We start from the raw sequence: 27,027 nt of genomic DNA, 5'->3' as shown, positions 1-27,027 counted from the left end.
AACAAAGCAGTGACAAGCAATGTTCAAATGATAAAACCTTTATTTGTAATAACAGTTGCAGTCAGGCATATTTATAGATTTTACTGAAATCCACTGTGGATTGAGGTGAACTCTGTCACAGCACCATGTCTGGTCTGCCACTCACTCACACGCACACGCACAGTATAATAAAGATATAAATTTATCCAAATAATATTACAACTCTGCATATAACCAGGAATAATTTACAAAATAAAAAGTTTAATTTAACTTTTCTAACCCGAATACAAGGTCACATCCAATAAAGGTGAGTTGTTAAAATAAGCCAATATTTTGAATCTGAGGAACCAAAATACAGTTAATAACAATTAAGATTCTTTATGTTTTATGTACAAAGGCAACCAAATGTGTAAAGTTAAGGCAATTCTGCTTTTGTGCTCAAGAAACTCAAAAGAAGACGGAAAAGGCGCCACCTAGAGGAGGAGAATGAATATCACTTTTAAACTGATCTTCGTCAAGCCTTGTCAGTGAAGTCCAGAAAATGAAGTCGCTTACAGTAGAACATTGTGAGTGAGAGTGAAGTTAGAGATGACTTTCCCCTAGTGGAGCAACGTCCTGAAGCGACGGTTCAACTTGTGCTTCAGACGCCGCAGGGTTTTCGTAAAAGACCTCGTCTGTGTGTTCACTGTCCTGCTGCGATGAAGCAAACAAAATAGACTCAAGTTATTAACAGAAGGGAGCAGAGTCATCTGACTAAAACAATGACTCAAGAGTAGGAAACGTTTGAAACAAATGGGGAAATGAATGGAATAAGAAATGAGAAAAAACATGGCCAGATTAATATTGTATGTACTCTTTGAACTGACATGTCTAATTTAAATATGCAACAGTAGATAGGCTCATAATGTGTGCAGAAAAAGAACTTAAATAATGATTTTTAAAAAGAAAAATAATACCAAAGGAAAAGGGAAATAAAACAAAACAAAACAAAAGAATCTGAAAGAAAAAAAAATTAAATAAAAATGAGACACTCTTCCAGTGCAACTCTATCTATTAAACTTCCCTGCAGCAAAGTGTAAGTAATAAAATGTAGAATTAAAAATAAAGTCTGGTCTGAACAATCTCCAGGCTAATTTTAGCATAAAGCATCTCTTTGCTTTCATCTTTTTTTTTTTTCGCTTTTTAGACCAGTCATTGTTGAAATTAGAAATCTGTCTTCTTCCCAACAGCATGTGGGCAAGCAAAAGCTTGAACACTGTGAATGTTGTGGGTCAGATCAATACACACTGGAGGTCATCCAGGTTTCGGTAAAACGTTACATGTTAGTGTTGCGTTCGATCTGGAACCAGGGCTCATCTTGGTCACATAAAAGCACGTGGTGTGCCAGGTTTGTTTCCTCAAGCCTTCAGTTTAAAACAATCGATGTTAACCTGAATTAAAATGATATTTAGAATAACTGTGTCTCATAACACCTGAAACTATAATGACAATGTAACACTTGTTAATATAACAAATCGACACTTACCTTTAACGTAAATGTCCCTTTTGTGCTCACAGTTTTGGGACTTTTAACAGGAGAGAAAGCCGGTGATCCGGGGGACTGAGGCGACTTTGGTCCCTGAGGGAGCGCATGGCTCTTTTTAACAGCAGACGACACCGCCTGGGCGAAGCGGGACGGGGTAGCTGGAGAGTACGGTCTTGGAGCAGCGAAGCTCCTCAGTTTTTCCAAACTTAACCTGTAGCTCTGCTGGTTGGAAGGCAGACTTGTTTGCCGAATCAGGGGTGGAACGTTGACATCACTTTTAGGAGTGAGCTCCACATTAGCGACCGGAGCTGCGTGGTGTCCAGCAGGAGGGGAATGAGGAGGAGACTTGACTCTCTCTGGACCTGCATGATCCTCCCTGTGGCTGCTGGTCAGACTGCCACTGGCGCTCTTCTCTGCCGCTGACGTTACATAATACCCTGGGGTTTTTTTGTGCTTTGCTAAGCGGAAAGATCCCGGCTTCGGTTTAGTCGCAGGTGGAGTTTTCACTTCCTTGATGACTGCTGGTGAACCTGCCGGAGAAGAGGGCGACAGCTTCTCCTCGGTTTTGGGTGAAGAGGGAGCAGTGTTTTCTGTGCCAGTGCCTCGAGTAGTCGTGGAAGTAGTCGTGCTGATGGCAAGGACCTCATCGGCGGCCGACCTAGTAAACAGTCCGCCTTGCTCCCTGGAGACCTCGCTCTGTTCCCTGGGTGCAGCGCGCTCCTCCAGCTGCAGAGAGGCCATATCTGGTCCTTCTTCTGTGCCTCCGGGAGGAGCCTCCAGTGTCAGTGCAACTTCAAAATATCTGAGTTTTTCCGCCGATTTGTGAGGCACAATAGTGTATGTTGTCATTCCCACTTTGGGAGTGTAGTCCCTTGTCAGCTCATTCGATGGTTTGGGCTTTGGCTCAGAGTCAGGGGCATAAATAGAAGGAGGCTTTGTTGTGGCCAGGCATGGCTGTGTTGAGTCTGGAGGTGACTCCAGGGTCGGGGGAGTCATGCTCGTCTGTTCGCTGAAGTGCAGCTCCTCTGTCAGCGTGGCCATATCTCTCTTTGCTGTGGCTGGATTAGCTGAGTCAGGAGCCAGCTCTTGCTGCACAGGCTCCGGGTTGGAAACCAAATCTGTCTGCACCTGAGCATTCTCTCCAGCCCGGCGTGAGGTGTCGGCGGTGATCTCCAGCCCAACCATCTGCTCGCATGACGGAGGAGGCTTTTCCTCAAACGGGACTTGGTCTTCATTCTGCATGACAGGAGGAGGTGGTGGGGGAGGTGGGAGAGGCGAGGACGGGAGGTCACTGGGAACAGTGCTGACTTCGCTCTGTACACTCTCAGCTCTTGGGTCTTGACTGTCTGGGAGTTGGATCTCTCCTTCAGCTGGAGTTTCACAAGCATCTGTAAGGAAAAAAGTACGTCAGAATTAACATCCACCTACATGGCCCACAAGCAACATGACACGAATCATATCCATCCACCTGCTGGTACAGGAACTGCAGCAGCTGAAGAATCGTCCTCTGTCCTCTGTACTTGACTGTCAATCGTCAAACAAGCAGACAATTTTAAGATCCAGAACCGCAAACTTCAAAAAAGACACTCCAGAAATCTATCTCCGTACTTGCCATCTGAGGACAGATCACCTGAGTGACTGTCCTCAAAGACCTCGTTGGACACGGCGCTGGGCAGCTCAAGGTCCGGCGACGGGGACGGCAGTGACAGGCTGAGGCTGTTGTCATCTCTCTGGGTGTCACTGGTGGATCTGATGGAAGCTGTGGTGCTCTCCTCCTGCTCCATGATCTCATCTAAGGCTTCAGCAGTAGGAATGCCTGACAAACACATAACAGGAAGTCAGACGGCCCAGTCAAGACAAACATGATCATACTCAGGACGAGCCAGAATTAGATCTACTCTGTATTCATTTCTTTGTAAGTCACAGCTTCAATACAGATTTTTTTTATTCCCTGCTAAAAACAAAACCTGAATGTTTTATGTAATTACCCTGCAATTATTTCAGTACATCAAATATTTTCATCTTGCTTGTGCATCAACTTTTTAATAATTCAACGCTTTCTAACTCCTGATAACACTTCCTCAAAACTTCACACACACACTCACGCCATTCTATGCAAACTAAATACAAGCTGCTTCTCAACAAAAAATTCTACCACAGAAAGTAACAGTTTAAAAGATACGCCTGTAGGTGGCACTATAACTCTGACTAAGAGCTGCACCAAAATGCAGAATAATCTGACCGGAAGAGCACCAGTGGTAGTGTAGCACAAACACAACCAACATTGAACCCCATTAACCCAAAACACAAGCCCAGGTCGACAGTGAACATCCCATGTATTGTTGGGGACTGGGCTACTTAGTGCAGGGTAGAGGGATGGTGGGGCAGACTAACCTCAAAAAGGACACACAAGAGTTGTAAAACGTTGAAAGAGCATTCATGTGAACCAGACCTTAGCAGGAATGAAAGGAATCGTAATGTGTGACTGGGTCTGTTGTGGTGCTGGCTGAGTAGCAGGAACCGTATTTGGCATCAGAGAGAGGATGTTTTGTTGTTGCGCAGTTGTATTTACACACTTCCCTAATGTGAGCAGAACTCCCCTCATAGTTTATTTCATCCCACAATTTGATGCACTGCTTCCTATATACCGCTAGGAGGCACTGCAGCTACACACATATCGTAGCAACCCAACTGAGACTAGTCCACAAATCAAACTAATAAAGCTGAATTTTATGTGATTTGGAAGTAAAAGAAAGGAGATAAAGGCTCAACCTTGTGACTGCTCTCCTGGCTGGACAACAGAGGACGGGGATGCCGGGGGAGGGGGAGCTTTTCGTTTGGTTCTTCTCAGCGAAGACTCTGCTGAGGATCCTCGAGTCAAGCTCGACACCTATGCAACAGAGAAGCAGGATCAGAAAAGTCCCTCTGACTGTCGAAGTGTGTCTACTCACCTGGTCGTGGTCCAGTCTGGTGATGGGCTCGGAATTGAGTCTTTGGCGAGGGCTGATGTCCGGGGTGCAGCTCTGTGACACGGGGACCGGAGGCGGAGGTGCACGTCTCTTCTTTGGCACATGTCCGGGACTCAGGGGTGAATGGAGTGGGGATGAATTTGTACTCGGCAGTGCCATGCTCAGGGGCCGAGGTTTGCTCACCAGCACCGGAGAGGCTGGAGCGCTCGCTGTCGTTGCCTTTTGAGAACAAACATCCACTCAGACGATGATAAGACGCCTGTTCCCAAACAGCGGCGTGTACGTCATCCAATGGGAAGGCAAAGTACACAAACCTCCCTCTGAAAATTTGACTTTGGCTCACAGGGCAATATCAATGTCAGGCAGCTCTAAAACAAACCTGCTCAGATGCCTTCTTGCTTTTCCTGAACTTGCTGAAGAGCCCTTTATTTTCCTTCTCTTTCTGATTCTTATCTTTCCCCGGTGTCACTTTTTCTATAAGACAAGAGCAGACTCAGTTTCATCCTGTGTGTTGGCACTAACCAGGCAATTTTTTTTTTTTACTCACCGACATGCGTCGGCGAGACTGGACATGTGGGTGTCGTTGGACCTGCAGAGAAGACGGGTTGCCAAAATATGCAAGAACAATGAGAGGGAGTGGATCAATCAAACAGTCAATCATTCAAAAGAACTTCAATATTTACCTTTCGTGTCCCTTGCATAAAGCTCCCGTATTGCATAATCATTTAGGCAACAGGACAAGTCCAAAGGGGCCAGTGATTGCACATCTCTCAGTAGGATAGTTGTCTCGGTGTCGAACTCACATTTCTCACAGATCGCTGGTAAGAGCTGAGCCAGCGGGACTCGAGGGTTCACTCTTAAAATGGTCTTCTGCGTCTGTTTGTAGTTGATCACCATCCGAACCGTCGCCTGCAGGAGAGTTCACCCTTCGCTCAGCAGGAATTGTAACTCTTGAACACCACATCACCTGTTTTGTTTTGTGTACCTCAGGCATTTGCGGACCTGTCTTCTTATTCTTATCTTCCCCTTTCGGTTTGAGAATGATCTTCTCTGCGTCCAACGTTCCGATGAGAGCGTTGGGTTTGAGCTTGATGTTGTGTCTGTTGCTGGTGACCAGTTCTAAGGTGTAGCTGGACGGGTTCAGGTGGTACTTGGCGCACAGAGTCACCAACAAATCCATCAGAGGTTTGCTGAAAGAACAGAGAACAAAGAGGTGAATCAAATATGTTCTTTTGCATATGTAGCATGCTTATGCTGCTTTGTAACCCCCACTGACCAAATATGACATCTATACAAGAGGTTTTTTGGGTTTTTTTTTTCCATAATATTCCATGCATGCTAGTTGTAGTTGTTCATTTAAATCTCATTCAGAAACATCTATGTGCATCTTTATAGTGAATCAGTCGTGCAGATTGAAAAACTAGTCTTTTATATGTATGTTGTGTGTTGAGTATGTTGTGCTTCAATCCTGACAATCTTTAAGCTTAAATTTTCCATCCATTAGTGCAATCTAACTTGGCCCCCTTCATCCTGGATGTTTTAGTTATGACATCACTTTGTATAATGTGGAGCACCTGGAATTGGTGCGCTGGAAAGTGTTCCTTGTGAAAGTTTATGCATGATTACTCTACATTATATGAATCATTTTTTTCTGTAATTAATTTAATACTTTGTGTCAAATTCAAGGTAAAATAAAACCATTCCACATGGGCCACATAAGATTTTTAACCAAATAGCTTATGTTTACCAAAAAATAAATTCTGTATCACAACCAAGAAAAAACACACAGTTTTAGCTTTGTCACTTTAGCAGAGATTACAAATGTCAACAATTAATTCCGTTAAAACGACAAAAACCTTGGATTGTTAATGCATATTTGTGTATCGGGAAGTGTTTCTTGTGTTATGAGGTTGAGTCCCCGGTGAACTCCAGAGCGGCTTTTGCAGAAACTAGCATTTAATAGTTAAAAGAAAGACTGCATCCTGTTAACGCTTATTTCCTCGGCTAGACTGTACTGTACATAAACATTTTGATGGACTGCATTTCAAAGGTTTGGACTCTTCTGCGATTGAGTTGGCACCTCAGCTGAAGGCCCTTTGAGATAGCACTAAAAGCACCATGACCCTTTAAGCCTTAATCCAGGAAGATCTCATTCAACATGTTACTCCAGAAAAGAGAATGTTTGTAAACAAGGTGTGAAAGATAATGAGAGCTTGACTTTAAACCCAGATGACACAGAGTCTGAGCCGACGCGTCGAGTGCAACTTAAAGTGCTGCTTGTATTTACAACAGCACTTACTTACTCCACCTCTCTGACTCAAGCCCGGTGGAATTTTGACTATTACCATGATTACCTAATATCATCTCACCATGTTGCATATAAGGAGTCTTCATACTCGGACGTTTCTGTCGCGAGTCAAAGGTCTGAGACGAGAGCTTTAACTGAATCAGAGTTGAGACATGTGAGACCAAACATTCATGTCTGCAAAAGTTCCCCTCTCATGTTTTCCCACTACAGTTCAGGTGAAATAAAATATACTGCCTTATGTGACTTTAAAACCTCCTGTTCCAGTTTGTTTAACTATTATTGGTTATCATCTTTCACTGCTAACTTACAAAACAACTTTTTTAAGCGGAAAAGCATGAGCTATACTCTGAGTGTCAGATGACATGCCACTTCTCCTTATTTTTAAAGGTGCTATACAAGAAATAGAGGGTGTTTCTTACGCCCACCAATCAAATAAAATCAGACTGACAAATGCTATGAATATTGTGTCATCATAGTACCTTCCATGTATTGCTGTCATTTTTTCTGCCCCATCTGGCAATACAACAACCAGAGAGAGCTCTTTATCGATGAGATTCTCCTTCTGATCCATGGTTAAGTGAGGGTTTCCTGGGTACCACTGGGAGAGTCCAGGGGAATCCAGATTTTTCAGTTCTGGAGGACACGGGGCTTTGCTTTTGGTCGACACCCTGTCGTGAGGAAGAAAAGAAGCAAGTCAGTGTTTGGTAACAGAATCTTAGCAGCTGCTACGGGGTATCAAAACATGAAAAGTGTCATCCAACATTCTTTGTTTGTGTGCATTTCTGGGAAAATATCTTAAAAATGTCAGACAATAATCAGCTTGTGAATCGAGCAAACAGGATGCCGTGAAAAGAATTTGTTCTTCCTAAGGTTCGCTAAAGCTGCAAGACTCAGACATAAAAGACTGGTAGTCCACTTTGCAAACAAGTCACAAGACAACTAAGTGGGCAGATTTAGTCACTGAGGCTGTAGAAACGGCAGTGAACGGTCAGACATGTGAGGGGCGGGGGCGAACCTAGGCACATTCAGGATGAGAAAAACTGTAGCATCAGAATGACTTTCTTCACTTTGCTTGGCAAGTTACTCACAACTCAACAGACAACTAAATTCATAAGTTCCATTCATAAGGTGTTGACTTCATTTGCATGCAGCAGAAACACGACAGACATGAAAAGTGCAGTTTCTGTCTCTAAAGTAGCATTTAAGTAGGACAACCGACAGTGGAACCAATGACTGTAGCACATGGCCTAGTAATAAAATTACACAACATTCAGCTACAGTCTGCCATGTTTCCAAATAAACAAGGTTTTTCAGCTCCACTTGTAGGGAATGTGAAAATAAGATTGGTAGTGCACATTTAGTTTGTCAACGCTAAACTAAAACCAGGATACTGTATTTTGTTTTATGTGTAACGGATAAACTACAGACACAGTTTCCAGGTTAGTTCTTCACATAGCATCCCCATTGTTCAGGTCAGAAAGAAGGCGGAAACACAACAAGCCATGGACACATGGCCACACATCCAGCACATAAAAATGCCGTGGCTGAAATATCAGAGACAGAACGACTCATAGAAAACCACTAGAGTCATTTCCGAATACAAGCGGACAGATGAAACGTTGAAAAAAGGTTTTGCAGTCTTGCCGCCTTGAATTATAGCTTGTAAAGTCTCGTGTGGGGGCACGAAGGAATCTGAGCAATGTAAGGTCACAGGCTTGTCTAGCGAGGGATTATTAGTCTTGCTATGGGGCGGCTGTCCTTAAACTCTAGTACTATGACACATATGAAAACACACGCAGCGCAGCCACGGCCTGCAGGTACATTGTAGTAGCATGCTGATGAATACAATTATAGGCAAAATAAAGATATAGTTTAAACTGCAACTCACATCAGGACACTTCATAATAATTGGTGTCTTCTTCAAAGAGTGTCAATTTTAAGTAGCCCAGTTTGCAACAACTACAAATCATATCACCTCCAACTGGTCCGAAACTCAGCAGTGGTTCTAGATCTGGTCTTGGGCTCCAGGACACATGGACAAAACGTTCACCACCCACAGTCCAGCTCTGCATTCTTAGATCCTAATTGTTATTCCAAAGTCAAGGCTGAAATCAAAGGGGGACCCTGCTTTTTCCATCAGGTCGCCTCAACTTTGGAACAGTCTGCTCCGACGAGATAAGACCGACGGCGCCTGTCCCGACTTTTAAATCACACATGTGAACTAGGCTCATTCACATTGGTGTAGGTCTACTCCTACTGTTCTCCTATTGGCTCTTTTCCAATAACCGATTACACCTCTCAATCTCAATATAGTCATTTGGATAAATTTTAAGTTCAAAGTCAGACAATCTCGATCAACAAAAATCACTGCAACATGCTGTCACATGGTTTTCTATGGAAAACACAGCTATCAAACCATCAAACCGTTTTACTTCAGTTTTGCCATGGGATTCTTGAATGTATCCATGAGCAGGAGTTGGCTGTTTGTAGTTGCTTTTCCCAAGTGGGTCACTATCTAGGATGTTGTCAAACCATACAGCACAAGTGACAATGTTCAGGAGTCATAATTATGTAGTTATACAGTTTTATTCCACTCACATTTAATTCAGACTTCTTTGGCTTAGTCCCTTATGGAGATCCAATGGGGCTGGAGCCTATCCCAGCTACTGGCACACCAAGATCATTCACACACACACACACACACACCCATATACTCACATCTACATACAATTTAAAAAACTCACTAACCTCTCCAGTTTTTAGACTGTGGGAGGAAACTGGAGTGCATGCGAGCAAGGGGAGAATATACAAGGTCCACACAAAAAAGGAGTGAGGTTGCCCCAAGTCGGAGAAAGAACTTGCAAATGTGAATCAAATTCATTTTTGTGGCCAGGTATTTGCAAACTAGGAATTAGTCATAACAAGAGAACGTGTACAGGCACTTTCAGCAGAGACCAAAAACCCATCTGCTGTAGTATTTGGAGAAGAGTGAGGACCTGAGAAAGAGGCTTTATCTCTCCATCTATGATTCAGCAGCATCTGTGTTAACCAGGGCGAGACACCGGTGAGGCGGAACAGATCCATGTAATCAGGAAGCTGACATCATTGTTTGGATTTGGGTTATTTATTCCTGAGCAAAGAGAGAATTATGAGAAAATAACAATAATCCAATGTTTAATCGTTCAAAAAAAAATGTCATCAATTGTATTTAAATTGCTCAGTGAAAGAAGGAGAGCTATTTGAGTTATCATGCCTTCAGTTTCACAACAGACGAGGAATGTTTCATACGAAGTAAGGAAGATAAACTAGATAGCAGCCACACTCTGCTAGAGCTTGATCATCTTGCTCGTAAGTCCTGAAGTCCAACGCCAGGCCCCTCAGGACAGGACTTAATCCTGTAATATCCCATCAAACTGTGTAAAGAGAGACCAATCATGTAAAGAACTTAATAGAAACCACAGAGAATGACAAACAGCAAAGAAGAGGCAGGGAACCAACATTCTGTTTAACATCTAGTGCTTCTGCTCTATTTATTCAGTCTTCATTTTCAACTTCTTCTTTCTCCCTTCCTTCAAAACTCATCCCTCCTCATGTCTTTGTCATCTCTTACATGGTTTCATTTGAAACCTCTATAACTGATTTCTTTGAATCAGCTAGGACACGTACATGTACAGCACATACCAAAAATAAATCTGGTCTGGAGGTGGTGGACTTGTGTAATCAGGGAAAAGATTTGAACAACATGCTGGACTGTTCTCACCGGATCTGATAAACATGTGCCGACAAAATGTTGTGGCTGAGAGCAGGGATGTTATACTTAGTCTTTGCCTTGAAATGTGGTGTCTTGAAAACTATTCTTCCATGAGGCCCAGTTTTAAAGCCAAAACTGATGTTGTATATCCAGAATCAGAACTACAACCAATGAATCTCATTTGCTCTTTCATTCCACAGACAAGAGGTTTGCTTCACCAGTCAGTTGTTCCTTCACCTCCTTTAAACTTGTCAAATCTTTTTCTACCTTGGATAACTTGTTTAGTACACCTGCAGTGATGTTGTGTACGGTATGCCACACCACGAGTGGAGTCAAAGGTAGGATGGCCACAGGAAACGTACTTCTGAACTGTCTGAAAGAGCCACAGGAAGATGCCACTGACCGATGCCAAGACTGCGCTGGAGAAGCATCAAAGAGGTTGAACTGGGAGGACAACCAGGAGCAGACCTAGACTCAAGTCTCTCTGTTGACTTGGGAATCACTTAAAGGTCATGTGAAAGCAAAATGACATGTTCTAAATGTTCCATTTAGTCATACTTTCTACCTCACATGAATCAACCTTAACTTAAAAAAAAAGAAGATAAACAGACGGATGTCTGCCTGCAGCATGGATAATTATGATCAGATGATAGTCTGTGTTTGTTTGGCAAATACTAATAAATAATATTCAAAACACAGTCTTCCTAGTTTAAACAGCTGTGTCATCCTGAACTTGAACCTCACACAGGTGACAGACACGGACAGCTTTGTAAGTGTCCCATGCCTGTTTTTCTCCCCTCTGCAGCACGAGAGGTGATGCCTAATAAGACGTGTTGCAGCCTGACTCTTCTAATGTGAGCAGGCTTTTCCTGGGAGGTCTGCAAACAAGCCCATTCAACGGTCGAGCTCGTACTTGACAGACGCGCTCGTAGAATACCAGGAAGTAACACGCCTGCTGTCACCGTGCCGCCTCATCTGTTTAATCATGCGCACAGGGGAGTGGAACTTAACAATAGGCAAATGCAAACATGTGCCACCATGAACAGATACAGTTAATGTTTATGTATAATAAGCAAAGATGCCTTGTCAATACAAGGGAGAAGAAATGGGCTGGTACAAGGACAGCTGTCTCTGCGTTAAGCGCCTGCTTTCCTAAATATGGATGAACTTCTGATATTTGCGTTAAGACCCCGGTAACTGCATTATTTTCTCATACAAATCCCAAGAACATAACTACTTCCTGTAAGTCAAATAATAATAATAATAATGTAACGGTAATTGACAGTTGAATTCTCCAATCATGTTCCTTCTTTTTGTAGTTTGGCGTATTCACGTGTAGGTTCCATGCAGTCACTCATCATGGAGGTGGACCTGAACGTGACAGTACTGTTTGGTGGGTTTTGTCATGGAAAAATCCCAAAAGAAACCTCATAATGACTGAAGTGTTGCTCGCCGCAACTCAAGTCGTGCATTCTAGTCGGACACATGAAGAGACGGACTGCTCACTGCTCATTGGTGAAATATTTACTTCTCATGAGTGAAAGTCACCAATTTAGTAAATGCCAAAATGTCAAAATCCTGATTCAGTGTTTCTCCGTAGTGTCATTGTTTGGCTGCATTCCGTTCTGTTTTTTTTTCGGGCCACTGTTTACAAAATCCTGAGATAGATTCACTTATTTACAAGTGAATAACTAATTCTAGCCGCCTTGACAACTTCCCCATAGCACTGGGCGAACTGGTCATTAACCCATATCATAGTATATTTGGGCCTGGAAATGGCCTGGCTGCATTTGTGATTTTGACTCCCAAATACCGCCAGGTAACAGATCAATTGTTGTTTTGCCTCCTGAACAGGCTCCCCGTCATCCCATCGTAACCTCCATGTTTCTTGATTTGTGTGATGAGCAGATGCATGCACGCAAGGGCCGGAGCTAGCAAGCTGCCACAGAGCTAAAAGCTGTCAGCAGCGCCATCATTTAAAACACGAAAAATGACATGAATACTTTCTATACACAATCCATCCTCATCCTGTCTGTGATGACACAAATCTCCAGAGCAAGCTTAATAGTAAGTGAGTCTTCTCACTTGAGATGATACAGAAAAATACACCACCACTCACAGGACTGGCATGTGTATTCCATCTTTGTCGGAATGTCAGAAAATCCCAGAAATTCATCATGAATCCCCACCTTCAACTATGCTAACAAAACCTAGGCAGAGGTGTCTTGTAGTGTTGTCTAGTTTGACGAAAGCAGATCACATTGTAGATCTTGCACGGGACTCCTAAACTGTCTATCTCAAAAGGTCTTCCTCACTGGGAAATCCCAGTGTAGGGGATGAAAATCCCATTCCTAATGTGAATGAAGCACTGGGGAGAACCCTGAACGCAGGATGAGAGAGTAAAGAATGTACATACATTTGTGCTGTTTGAGTGAAATGAAGTGAAATCAACACAACCACCTGGAGTTGTAAAACTCCTCCTGCTAAACATCCCAAAACAGAAAAGGCGGCTTCATAGTTGTTTTTTACCTCACAAATTAGAAGATTAGAATGAAGAGGTCCAAAACAGAGTGATAAATTACAAGAATGGCACAGTGGCATAGCGCAGCAAAAGTAGTCAACCAGGCGAACATGAAATGGAAAACTGAACCCCAACACACAGCTTCAGAGTTAAACACTCTGTCGCCAAAACACGATTCAGAATTCAGACACTTTTCAGCTCATAAAGTGGTCAATTCAACTGGTGCAAAAATCATCATGGTGATGGGAGATTGTGCGAATCCTCAGTTGCTACCTCAACCTGGCAACAAATTAAGAGTAGGAGTAGCATGAGATGATCAAGATGAGATCTATATTTCGTTTGGTTCAGGGTTCTAGCTCCATTCTTTTAATGCTACTATACTGGCTTCCTAAAAACTTTAAATTAAATGAACAGCCATGTTGACACTAGACACGCCTTCTCAAACAAAATGCCTTCAATATTTCAAATATCCTCTGCTGAAAGAAGCTGTAACATTTAGAGAAATAATGCTGATCGCTCATATACCCTGCTAATCAGAGATGGAAAACAGCTGGATTAAAGATATGTATCAAAACGCCCCTCAGATAGCTACACTCCCATCATTCCACTCACCAATTCCAGCTGGCATGTTTAGACACTTCGATTCAGTTTCACCGAGTAGCCAGTAGAAATTCCTTTGGGTGCATCTTTAATCCAATATATCTAGAAATGAGGGGCTCAGAAGCAGCTTCTGGACAGTCAGATGGGTGCACAACAGCAGAAGTGGTATGCTAGCAGATGTTGTGATACCGAGGTCTCTGGGGGGTTGCTGTTAAAACAAAACATGTTTCAGAAGCCCTCCTGCTCGCAGGGACTGTACAGAAATCTTCAGCTATACAGTGCAAGTTCAAACACGCCACAGTGCAGTGCGAATATTTCAACTCAACAGCTGCCTGATTTAAAACACTTGGTTCACAAGCATGATCAATAGTGCAGATGCCTGTGACATCCGTGAAATTTAATACTCAGAAATTTTGCAGAGCAGGTGTGCCAGACCTGCTTCAGCTCACACTGAGTTAACATGTAACTCACCTCTCAGCCTGACGTCGACTCCTCTCAAATCATTTCCACAGACTTGTTTATCTCCCATGAGTAGAAGCGCTGATTAAAATGTGACTGCGAGATAATGCTGAGCTATGTCACCAGGAATCCGTCTCCCCCACCTCACTTAAATCCTGTCTGCCGTGTCCCGGGACGCCGCGCTGTTCTCCCCCGTGGCCACGAGCAGAAAGGTAAGCAGCTTTGCCTCACTGTGCAGACACGGACCTGTGGGTGGAGCCACTGAGGCGGCAGTGCACAGGCTGACATACCACAAGGGTTTGGCTCGTGCTGGGTTGTTGACCTCAACCGGGCCAATTTATTATGACAAAGCAAAGGGGTGGGGGGTTACTCTCCTTCAGATTATGCGATCTTATTCCAGAGAGGTGGTTTAGAACAATAATTCATCTGTCAAATGCAGTAATTACAGCTAGTGGAGAAATATGCAGCGAGAAGGTCTCCTGTTCAAGTCCAGCTGAGGGGTCCTGTTCGCCTGCTTTACTATGGACTGAAATAATGCAGGCAGAACACACACTGTCTCAATATCAGCACAGTGCAAAGAGGTCAGTGTTACACTAAGAAGGCTCTAGTCCAGGCCTGGCCAACCTGAGGCTTCCGAGCCGCATGCGGCTCTTTGTCCACTTTCATGCGGCTCTTTACAGAATGAGCCACGAACTGGCTGCGATTTTGGTCAAGTTCTATTCAGATGATTGTTTATACAGGAAATAAGACGAAAAAGTAAGAGCTATTGCAACAAAATATCAAAATGTTGTTCAAAGACTGTGACATGAGTTTAACTTTGGAACATAAACAATAACCCTGGCCGCATGTGCTCCAAGCCGCCGCCCCCCGGCTCAGAGCACGTTCAATGCCGATGTGAGCCGCGGTCCTAAGACCGTCATCAGATCCACGATCAACACGATTTAACATGAACTAATTCCACGTTTCACTTTGTCATTCCCTAAATAAACGTATGGCATGTGTTTCACCTATTATTCATCGTTGATCGTGGTGAAGTCTGTTTAATTCAGTGGAGTGAAGATGAGACTGTCCAGTCTGCAGCGTCGCTCACATAACACAGACTGGGGTGATGTTATTGGTGACATGAGACATGTAAAAAAATAAAGATAAGTAAAATAAATGGCGCACACATTTCTATCTACGCCACTTGATATTCTGATTTTAAAATGTATGAATTTTAAAAATACATGCACAAGAGACATATGCCGGAAGCGAAGCAGCAACCTTGTGACACACAGGGATGTGCTTTAACCACTATACTGCCGCTAAGTCACGTGACCAGCTGTTCAGGTGAGCCTTACATATCTGTAGGATGTGGCTCTTTTCAGCAACACAGTAAAACAATGTGGCTCCTAGCGTCCGACTGGTTGGCCACCCCTGCTCTAGTCCAACTTACCAGGAGCCGAACACTTTCTGTATGCTTTATTCAGGCACTCTGGTTTCCTCCCACAGCTAATAAACAAGTAATGGTTCACTATTTAAGGATAAATAAACAAAGGTAATTAAATAGTAATGATTAAAACGATAATTACTAGAACCCCGCCCATCTACAAAACCCAAGAAAAGAACTGGTTTATTAATAATCAAATGGCACCACCTGCATGAATTAATAGAGGGTTATTGTGCAATTGTGACACTATTATTATAGTAGAGTGCAGCAATAGTAGCACATATTTGTCCAAACATATGAGTGTCCATTCATACACTTAATGTTATTAGACATCTAATTGGACACAATGAAGTGTTCAACAAATAACTACATGAATAAGACTAATGTCCTCACGAACAATCATTAACATCTAGGTGATTTGTTTCAGTAATAATTGAAACGTTCTGTAATTTTATGGCACCCATCAGCATGTTCCTGGTTAGCAGTGGTCAGTGCCTATCAATATATCTTCAGTCGAAGTTACCTTTGTGTGAGGATTATAAGACTCTTTGCACTGACACCATTTTCTCCCACTTGTTTAAATCATCTGCCAACACCAGTGTGCTCACGCACAAAATGAAAAATGTCTACACTTGTACTCCCTAAAGGTTCTACAAGACAAACGCGAAGTGTGTCTCACTCCCTAACTTAATCAGGTTTTCCTCCTGTGTGTTTGGTTTTCATAATAAAGAGTCAACTGCTCAGAACCACACCTCACTTGCCGAACTGACTCACTCAAGAACAATGTCAAAAGACGTGTGACCTGTCAGCTGAAATGACAGGGGCACAACTGAAGAGGTGCACACTTTCAAACAACGAGCTGTTTACAACCGGTTTGTGACATGTGTGCCTCTCCGCCCTTAAAATACAGAGCCTGCCTGAATAAACTTCATATGGACGTTCCAGACACCTTTTGAATGGGTCATATTTGCCAAGATCCACATCAATAGGGAAGCCGTGCAACACAAAACTGGATTCGCTTGCAGATTCTGAAGGTTCTCTCTCCATCTCTCACAGTAAACTCAAGCTTGACCCAAGCAAAGAAAACACAAAGAGGTGAAAAGTGCAGTGATGCAAGGCTTTCAGCGAGATTCAGAGCAGCAGTATTTCAACAACAATCACATCATCGGCCCACTACTGTTATTAATCATTTAACTAAAACATCCTTGGTCAACGATAAATATATTAAGTTACATTATTCCAACAGAGAAGTCCAGTTATTATAAATGACTTCAGTGAAAGATTTTTAGAGAGGAATATGTTGGAATCCAGTCAGATAAAGCCTCGTGTTCTAGCTCTTTCCTGCAAAGAAGAGCAATAGGGTGGCAGCCCGATAAGACAAACAACTGGATTTGACTGGACATGTTTACAGATAAAGATGCTGCTGTCACCCATAGATAATCAAGTGTGAAAAATGGTTTGTAAAGCTAAGCGATGGACTGCTACAATGATGACACACATTACACACAACAGAGTTGTAATGTACCACATCTACAAATATACCACAACTCAATTTGAAAATGCACAAGACACACAACTTATTTAAACCTCTTGTAAAAATAAAAATAATAATAATAAAAAAGAATTTGTGCCAAGTTTTTTTGCGTCGTTGCTGAACCTGTTTGACTCGAATCAATGCCAATTCTGGTTAAGATAAGTCAGCACAACATTAATTTGAGACCTACTTCCGGTGTGTTAGTGGGAGGGACTTGAGTGAGAACCGTCTCCATGGTGACAGCATTACATGACATCAGACACAGGGCCAGTTCAAACGCAGCTTACACATGCAAGAAAACACATGAAAAACTACACCTGACTCTAATAAGACAAATGCAGCAATGCATCCCAGGACTAGTCGCTTTGGTCAGCAAGTACAATTGTGAAGCTATACCTTCCATATAATAGCGGCCAGGGAACAAGAATCGCCCATCTCAGCGACGAGCTGCGGTCCATGTCATAATGTTCCAGTATACAGCAGTCACCAACTTTTTAGCAACCGTGAGCCACTCCAAGGACACTGTGGAACCCGAAGGGCTTTATCACGATAAACAATGGATGATAAATGATATTCCTCTTAAATACTTGACTCATTGCTGAGTTTTCACAATATTTACCAATGGAGTAACAAAAAAAAACATAATAAGATGGTTTAAATGATTATATATATATTTTTTACATTCATTTTTTAACCGCCCGTGGCCAGCGACCCGGCTGGGATTCACTTGCGAAACAAAATCACATGGATTTCAGCACCTCAATCCCAGCCATGTCGATCGGGAAGCTGGAGACAAACAAGGAAACAGAAACAGAAAACGAACAGACAACAACAAAATAAAAGAACGTGGGAAAACACGGAACATGACATATAACCCTAGATTCTGACCTTCGGAACAGCCATGCCCACAAGACTGGAAATAAATATGGCATATATTTCTATCTTAAACTTCACCCTCCACAATTTTAACTTGACAAATGCCACCTGAAGATAACCATGTCACATCTCCAAGGTCCAATTCGGCTATTAAAGACACACCATACTTGTCCTTGATCAGAACTTTCCAAAAGTGATTTTCTTCAGTTAAAATGTTAAATATTCAAACATCTTGAGATTTGGGAATAGCTCATCACAACTACAATTGATATGTTTAAAGCTCCGCTCATGTCATTTCAAGATGCTAAAATATTCTTGGTACACCGCATTGTGCTCATTGATTTGACTCAGTGATTAAGATCCCATATGGCTAATAAAAGTGTAAATGTCTGCATGCAAGGTTCAGTCTTTCCTGAATGAGAGTGGTTCTCGGGGAACTAGTCCATCATCCTAAATGTAAATCCAGTGTCAAGGTCTGTAAAATGATTTGACTAAAACTCTCCTGGAGTCTCGTCTGCTGCCTCGTCATCTTAACAAAAACTTTGCCTGAAGACAGCAGCTGGTGGGATCAGTGTCATAACCGAGCCATTGCACTTCCCTTTCTGTATAGTGTATGGTTCCTCCTTCAGCCAAACCTTTCAGAAGCATTCAGGCTGCAACATTAATAAGAAAACTTTAGCATAGGTTGCCATATGTTTATGGAAAAAGACAATCATCTAACAGAAATGTCACCAAATTATGGGTTAGATTTGAGTTGTTTCTCTGGAAATACTGCTCAATTCTCATTTGCCCTTTCAAGTTTACATATCCTGCCTCATAGACAAGCTGACAGACAGACTCAACAGGTGCCTTTGACTAAACTAATAAGTCTACTAACATTTGGGGATAAGTGGTCACCTGTCTTTCATCAGGACCCTCACACTTCCAGCTCAATTGCGTGCGCCCAGTATAAACAGGCGATAAGAGCAGCGAGGGAGATGTGTCAGAGCCAGTGGGGCGGAGCAGAGTGCGCCGCCAGAGGGGGCAGGGAGGGTGATCCCATGAGCAAAGACAAAACACAGCACCAGAGCCACAGCTGGTAATTTGGTGAGAGGTCACTCACAGTAAACACCAGCTTTTTTTCTCTACTTTCTTTCCAAGGGGTCTGGAAAGGCCATTACTTCATAAACTGCGTGGGATAGGAAGAGATTAGAGGACTAAGGGTACCAGGACCCTCTGAGAACGTCCTGCTTCCTGTGTTCCTCGTTTATTATTGCAGCAGGTCCCAAAAAAAAAACAAAAATCCCCACAGTACTGCTACTAATACAGTAAAGAGGAATATCTGATTACAACTAATGGGGCTGATTTTAGCAGGTACAATGTCCATCTGTTAAATAATGAGATTTAAGATATTTTAAAGATCTCTTTTCAGCTTAACTCAACAGCAGGGGTCACTAAACCAGTGAGTGAGTAACTGTGACCTAGAGCTACATTCCTTTTCCGGTCCTCAAAACTCCTCTAAATGCTCATTTAGGTTTCCCTTTCTGAATACTTTATTGACCATTTCCTCAATTTTACCTTTAAATGACCGCAAACATTTTCCATTGTTTTTTGGTCAATGGTAAAAAAGCAGGATAATCAAAACATTTTTTATCATTTCTTTCTCAATGACAAAGAGATGGCATATATGTTATGATGTTCTTATTTATCATGCATATAACATTATATGCATATAACATATATATGTAATTTATTGTCTTTTGACTAATATTTATTTTTTACGAAACATTCCCTTGTCGGATCCATATTAATCTATATTTGAGTCATCTTAATAATGTGTCATTCTATCTGGTTCCTTAATATACTGTGAATATATTTATTTATTTTTGCTTTTTGCTTTATATTTTTCCCCCTTTGTTTTTTGTTTTTTTTCACTTGTGTAAAAATATTTTGTTGGCATAACATAATTTGACTTTCAGGACTAGATTAGATTAAATGGCCTTTATACAAAACACATAAAGGCCATTTAATCTAATCTAGTCCTGATTAGATTAAATCAAAAAGACAACATTTTATTTGTTGTCTTATTCAAACAACAAATAAAATGTTGTTTGAATAAGAACAACATTTTATTTGAAAAATATGCCCACAATTATATTTATTTTTACTCAAAAATATGACTAGATCATTCTAAAATATTTATAGTCATCAAGAAAATTACAATACAATTATAATATAGAATAATGAGATGCATATTTTTTTATCATTTATGTATTTCAAATGAGTGTTTTCACTATGAAAGTACCTTTCATTCAGCATTTTATTACCTCTTTCCACAATAACCCTTATTAATAACTTTGATCATCACTTTTACATCATTCAATCTTGTTTTTAAATTTCCATTATTTTGGTATAGAACAGTGGATATATGTATATAGTCACACAATTCTTCAACATGATATTATCTAAAACATGCGTGCTGTTAAAACTCCCCCTCCATGTTCACATGAGGCCACAAGGGAACATCATTGCCCGTTTTCCCAACCTCAGCAGTTTCTTCGCCAGCATTCTTCACTAGAAATCATGAATAATGACTTTACGATAAACACTGTCATTATAATCTAACCCAAGGTGAATTGACAAACTATATTAGGTCAACATTTGGTTACAATAACCTGAGAGCAGCTTCAGTGAGTCACTGTTGTGAATATGACACATTCTGTCCGTCCATTTGAAACAATGCAGCATTGTTTGGTTCATCATTGGGAGCCGTGCTTTTGTCCAGCTTGTCACATCAACTGAGGTCTGTCGAGGGTTTGCACGCAGACTATAACAGGCCCATGGAGTGTCTTAATTACAGTGTTTACATGCCGTGTGTTTACGCAAGTACAAATTTGAGGTGTCATTATCTTTGGAATGGACCCTTCAAGTGGCAGGGTGAAGAAATCAGAGGTTTCTCAGAGATGGTGTCATCAAAGAGACGTGCATGTAAACTCAACAGTCTTGAGTGTGTGTGTGTGTGTGCGGCGCAAGCTAAACCCCTGTAGCTAACAGGGAAGCGCTAACAAGCCCTTTAACTCGAGTGAGTAATTCAAATTCTTCCATCAGGGGTTCATTACTAAAACATGTCATTTGCAGCGAACAGAGATTCAGCATTGAGCAACCAATTTAAAAAGCCAACTGGATGTTATCCTCAAGTAACTCGGGCGACACCCATTTCTCACATTCCGCTTGTTTGCAGAACCCGGCAAGAAGGAAAACCGCTTTGATCGTACAAGGCTACGAAAAGAAAGTCATTTATTTTTTACCCAAATCCATCAAAAGAAACGTTTGGTTGGCTTGTTGTCTTTGCGAGATTCCAGTAAGGACTACAATATTTAAGTAAACAGCTCTTTCAGCGACAGGCAAGAACCACAGGGGTACTGTTAAAAACATGAAACGAGAGGATGTTTGATTCAAATTTCCTCTGTTTCCTGCACTTTGAGTTGAAATCATTGCCGTTTCCATTTTTGTGAAGCCATTGTTCATTACCACATCAGAGCTCAATCAGAGGTTATATCCCGTCCCTGGTTTTCCTGGAGAGTGTTTCACAGCACAGTCATGGGGAGTTGGGTTCCTTGACTTGAGGATTACATCACAGGCCGGATGATGGAAGTCATGCAAAGAGCTAAATCAGGGAAACCGTACGCAAGCTGCAGTAAGCCAAGAAATGTGCGAAGCGTATGCACTCGAATATGCACTTCTTGACAGAACATAGTGATTTTCTGAGCTCTATTTTGGAATAGATGTGACACATCTTTCACATAATGTGAAACTCGGATCATAGACTCGGTATATGGCACAAAATCTGCTCACAATTGAGCTCCATCTCAGCATGAATATTAATGGAATCGTCTTCAATAGAAGTAGTACACAAATATCACCCGTCACCTTAACCATTCATCATATTCTGCAAACACGGTAAGTTTGTCGAATCTGATTGAAATTAGTGGTTTTATTTATTTAATCAAGCAGCAACCCTTTATGTATTTGTTTAAATGAGTGAAAGTTTAGAAAACCATCACAGATTCACAGATGATACAACTGTATGCTTGTCTTGCATCAATATATGAAAGTACTAAACTGTAGACACTTAGCTTGAAGTCATGGAAAGAATCATTCTGAAAATATGTTGGGGTTTTTTATAAATCAGTGTCAGCCAAGTAACAACTGTCCAGGAGACCCCTGGATCTGAAAGTGCTTTTGTGGCAACAGCTACTGAGTTCATCTCTGTCAGCCATTATTTGACTCTGATGTTTGTTGTTTATTAAGTCATTTTTCTACAAATAAATGTTTCCAGCTTCTTTTTAACAACGCAAGTTGTTAAGTCAGTCGTTCGTCATTGCATGTCAGGAGGGGAGGGGAATGGAGCGGGGTTATGGGCTGCGGGCGGGGCTTTGGAAACCTCCAGCTAAAGGCCTGATCATCTCTAGTGTCAAAAATATCAACACTCATATATATATATATATATATATATATATATATATATATATATATATACTCAATACTGGGAGAACAAGGATTCAACTCCCGGGAAACAGAGATTTCGATGGGCGGGGCTAATGCACTTTTATATCTAATGTAAATATTTCAACTCATAAGATACTTGTGTGCAAACAGACATGTACTGAATTGACTTGTGGTTCTCTAGTAAATAATTTAAAAAAGTATTTTTTATGCATCAAGTATCAAGTAATAAGACTGTACAGATGGTCCTCATGAGTCCACAGACATCTCAACAGTCAAAACTTAGAACCCACAGAGGCAAACAACTGCTTGCATTCTTCAACAACACAGATAATGAAGGTCAGACAAACTCAGATAAAGAGTGTAAGCGATTGGACGGCTACAGCAGATAAGTGAAAGCTCTCATTAGCGGCACACAAGGGCCCCATTGATTGTCTGGCATTCTGAATATTACACATCTAGAGAGTAGGTGGCCTCTGACTGTCATGCACAAGACCAGAGCTTCACTAAAGTCCAGTAAAATACATTAACAACGACTGCGTGTGTAACTAATGGTGGCAAATGTAATGGTAATATTTACTCTACAGCTGAAATGTAATGAAATGATATGTTAAGTGATGCATTTATGTGTCTGATGAGAGGAGAATGTGGAATTTGCAGTCACTGCGTCGGCGACAAAGGCAACCTTTTCTTCTCCTTCGCCTGGATCGCCAGAGCTCATCCCATAGATGAAACATGACAGCGTCTATATACACTCCCGAAACACCACCGAGCCATTAATGGCATCATGTATGTTGATATAGAGCTGAGTTCCTCCTTTTCTAAGAAACCATCAGAAAAGAGACAATTGTGTATTTAAAGTTGTCTCTGCTATCTCTGTCTCATCAGAACTCTTTCCACCAACTTCAAGCTTGCACTCGTGAGCATCTGTGCCCTTGGACTGCCGACTTGTCGGGAAACAGCTGTGGAAATTCACCATTCCTTAACTCATTCCACATTCTGCCCTGAGGTACGCCAGCCATGTGAGCTCATGGTTTTAGGTGTGTCCAATTAACGTGGCCGGTTCCAAGTGGTGCACTTTTCCAGAGTGAAAATAATCTCAAGTCTTCAATAAGTCAAACTGTTTTCGTTGTTTCACCGCAGAGCCAACACATCAAGTGTTGATATAACAACCGTCCCGGAGTCGTCTTCAGAGAAACACTGCATTAGTCAATATACAGACTGGAGAACAAGAGGCACAGTCATCCAGGGATCACATGCGGCTCTAACATATGACTGCACTTGAAAAGGCCAGCGTTTTTCAGAAGCAGCAGCTCATTGGCCCAAAAATACAAGAAGCCACAAGTAAGAGGAAGAACACGTGCTTCACCTCACACTCCAACTGTTTATGGAAGACGGTGGGGTTTTCTTTCCAAATAAAAGTCAAAGCCGTAACTCCACTGCTCACTGTATTTGGGGCGGGTGGCCAGATTACATAATTTTGCCGATTGTCATGTGGCAGAGGGATTGTTTTGAAAATGCAGACACATTTTTCACAGTGATGTGAGGTCGGCTAACAAAAGTGGTGTGCATTGATGTGTAAAACAAAGTGCAGATACTGGGTGGATATTCTTTCAACATTGGGGAATATGGTGGGGTAATTTCGGTGCGACATTCCTCTTGTGTTGCTCTTCAATGTACGATAAATATGTATGATTTTATTACATAATGTGTGATATAGTTAGTTCAACGATACAGATAAATAACCACATTTTCAATACAAGGACTATCCAATTGCACAGTCACAAAATGAAGGACACTGACATGTTCTTGCGCCAGAGTGGGAATAATAGAGGTCAGTCGGATCCTGTGTCTGGACAGTGTCTTTCCCCAGCAGGCTAACATTAGCCTCCCTTGTCTGCTGCATGGCTTTTCATTCCCTGCCTTCAGTCAGATGTTGACATTAGCTCCTTGACATGCAAGCTTTTCTGTAAACTTTGAGTTTCTTCTTTGCAACATTAACATAATATCTTCACACCCTGATTACACCGTGTTATGTAACATTTAACACATTTTGTTTATTTAAATGGGGATGTGTATTTTTAATATAATCACATTCATTTTTCTTTCAAAGTACTGTACATATTAAAAATTAAGTTGTTTCCTCAGGAAATCTTTTTAAAGGTGCTAGAATGTTTTGAAATGCATCTTCTGTGTCCTTATGCTCAAGCAACAGGGGCACAACATGCATTAAGTGTAAATATATAATTCATTCTTCCGCTTCTCCCCTTGACACAATCTCAGGTGATTGAAGCTTATGCTAGCCACGTAGAGCAAGATGTGGGGACACCCAGGATCGGTCGCAGGGCACAATTAGACATGTGGACAATTCTAAATCACCAGTCAACATCTGTATGTTTCTGGACTGTGGGAGTGAAACCAAAGAGCTCAAAGGAAACCCAGAGAAGTCAACAGAGAACATGCAACCTTCACAAACAATGGATGCAGGCTGCCACTTTGCTAATATAAACTCATACACTGCCTGGCCAATAAAAAAGTCGCCACCTGGATCCTGGATCTGTGGTTGCCGCAGTTGGTCAGGTCTAGGTTCAGCAACATTATGTGCTCCAAGAATGAGGTCAGCTGACTACCTGAATATACTGAATGACCAGGTTATTCCATCAATGGATTTTTTTCTTCCCTGATGGCACAGGCATATTTCAAGATGATAATGCCAGGATTCATCAAGCTTAAATTGTGAAAAACTGGTTCAGGGAGCATGAGATCATTTTCACACATGGATTGGCCACCAGAGTCCAGACCTTCACCCCATTGAGAATCAACATTTAAAGATATTTAAAAAAGATAAAATAAAGTTGGAAATTAAAAAAGGTATATAGTGATGTTATGAGATGTGACATTGGAAGTCATCTATATTGGTATTAAACTTCTTGTAGAATAAAAAATCTCATTCATCCCTTTAAGCTCTACACAGCTCCTATGAATGTCAAATGTGGGAATTGGAACTGTAAAAAAAAAAAAAAAAAATCTGTGGAAACTCTATTTTAATGATTCCAACCGCTGGAATACGAGCTGTTGACATCATCTGATGGGAAATTCCATCAAGTCACAGTCTCGCTGAGTTTCTATGTTGATTTTCTCTGACGGTGCACCACGACAAATCAGAAGCATTGCAAGGAAGGTCCTCATCAGTGACACAGAGGAGGAGGCTGAATGTTTTGCCTGAAAAATACTTCCCATGACCTCAACATATGGTCAAGGCGATTCCTAAAGAAAACTGGAGGAGCAGGAAATGGGGGGGGGGGTTCAAAGGTTGTGATGTGTGCAACAACTGTGCGGAGACATTGTCACTAGATGGAATGCTACTTGAAAGCAGTTATGCATATTTTCTCAGGGTGTTGTGTTTCTCTTGCATCAGGAAAGAGGAGTATAAAACGAATCAATGACTCAAACTCAGTCACAAGCCAAAGTATAGAGACGTCTGAGGAGAGCATGGGGTTAGTGTTCTGAGGTCAGTTTTAAAGTCAATGATGTCAACACGTACCTCACACCAGAGCTGCGAGGATGAGGCTGAGATCCATGATCATCCATGACTGGACTCCTCGGGTTAGCGAAATCCCCCACACTAGTCAAACACAAACAAGACATACATTTCATTTTCATAGTCGAGGAACTTCAACCTGCTGCTGCAGCTGCTTCTCTCAAATGCCGACAAAATGGCAAATCCTGAATGTGGGCGAAACCCACGCATGAGGTCACTCAAGTCTGGAGTTCCCTTCGTTTTAGCCAAGACGCGTGTGAACACATGAGAACTCACCATGAGATTCGGCTTTCTGAAGTCCAGGTCCATTTGTCTTCAAAGCGGAGTGACAGAATCACTCGGGTTCCTTAAACGACGGCTGAAGTTGGCGGTTCTGCGCATTTTGAAGCAAACCGCTCGTCTTGTGTTCGACTTATTTGGCTAAGCAGAGTGACATTTCACATCCATTTAGCTCCGGGCGGAGTGAGCGACCTGACAACTTCACACCACACATACATCCGAGTCCGCGGCATAGCAACATCGAGCTGGAACAGTGGGGCGTCACTCTTTCTCGCCGCTCTGCTCCTGTCGTCACGCTTCTCCAACGTCAATTCATCATTGTATACGACCCTCGGAATGTATTTAAATTCTCCCAACAACGCAGGCTTCAAAGACAGACGGTTTTATCCCTTTTATTGCAGGGCGACAGTATAGTAAACTTCGCTTTGTTTTCTTCTTCCTTTTAATAAAAGCCTGTCCTTGTTTGGTTTGTTTACAGTGACACCAAGTGGCCTGTTCAGGTATCGTGGTAACTATTCCGGAATTATTTTTACCCCAATGCATCAGCGTTATAATGCAGTTTCATTCATTTTTAATCCTTTACGGCAACTGTAGGCAGACACTCACTCACACCAAAAGAAATTCAGAATTACAGTATGATTAGTAAGAGCCTGACATTTGAACAAAATATACATTCCCAGAAGTGTGTCATATATTAAAATAAATTGTTGTTGTTTTTTTTGTTTTGTCCAGCACGTAATTGAACAGAAAAAAAATCCCCTACGGCCCAGT

At 41.8% G+C, this 27,027-nt stretch overlaps 1 protein-coding gene across 4 annotated transcripts; it reads right to left on the bottom strand.

Annotated features, from left to right (window-relative positions):
• Nucleotides 1–22: 22 nt before the first annotated feature.
• Nucleotides 23–26,683, bottom strand: cobll1b (cordon-bleu WH2 repeat protein-like 1b). 4 transcript variants are annotated; one of them, XM_053876737.1, is made up of 14 exons: nucleotides 26,254–26,683; nucleotides 25,981–26,061; nucleotides 7,261–7,449; nucleotides 5,459–5,663; nucleotides 5,157–5,382; nucleotides 5,021–5,062; nucleotides 4,853–4,947; nucleotides 4,456–4,692; nucleotides 4,277–4,394; nucleotides 3,113–3,320; nucleotides 2,973–3,028; nucleotides 1,505–2,892; nucleotides 535–672; nucleotides 23–452 (listed from the first exon to the last, which is right to left on the bottom strand). In XM_053876737.1, exons 2-13 carry the CDS (start codon nucleotides 26,025–26,027, stop codon nucleotides 562–564), a joined length of 2,922 nt encoding a protein of 973 aa, XP_053732712.1. In that variant the 5' UTR covers nucleotides 26,028–26,061; nucleotides 26,254–26,683; the 3' UTR covers nucleotides 23–452; nucleotides 535–561. The 4 variants fall into 4 exon arrangements, with proteins under 4 accessions (XP_053732712.1, XP_053732711.1, XP_053732714.1 ...); XM_053876736.1 differs by having other exon boundaries at nucleotides 23–672; XM_053876739.1 differs by lacking the exons at nucleotides 25,981–26,061; nucleotides 26,254–26,683 and adding exons at nucleotides 13,666–13,861; nucleotides 14,125–14,410 and having other exon boundaries at nucleotides 23–672.
• Nucleotides 26,684–27,027: the final 344 nt, after the last annotated feature.

This window comes from Synchiropus splendidus, chromosome 10 (genome assembly GCF_027744825.2).
Source record: "Synchiropus splendidus isolate RoL2022-P1 chromosome 10, RoL_Sspl_1.0, whole genome shotgun sequence".
Classification (NCBI taxonomy): Eukaryota; Metazoa; Chordata; class Actinopteri; order Syngnathiformes; family Callionymidae; genus Synchiropus; species Synchiropus splendidus.
This window is presented reverse-complemented; position numbering and strand designations above follow the sequence as displayed.

Bases quoted from the DNA above. Each gene is read 5' to 3' on its own strand.
- cobll1b (XM_053876736.1), bottom strand. From the start codon at position 26,027: ATGGATGATCATGGATCTCAGCCTCATCCTCGCAGCTCTGGTGTGAG. The intron at 5,664-7,260 runs GTACTATGATGA...CTGTTCTTTCAG, and splicing joins ATGACAGCAATACATGGAAG to CAAACCTCTGATGGATTTGT. The intron at 3,029-3,112 runs GTACGGAGATAG...GACGATTGACAG, and splicing joins GATCTGTCCTCAGATGGCAA to TCAAGTACAGAGGACAGAGG.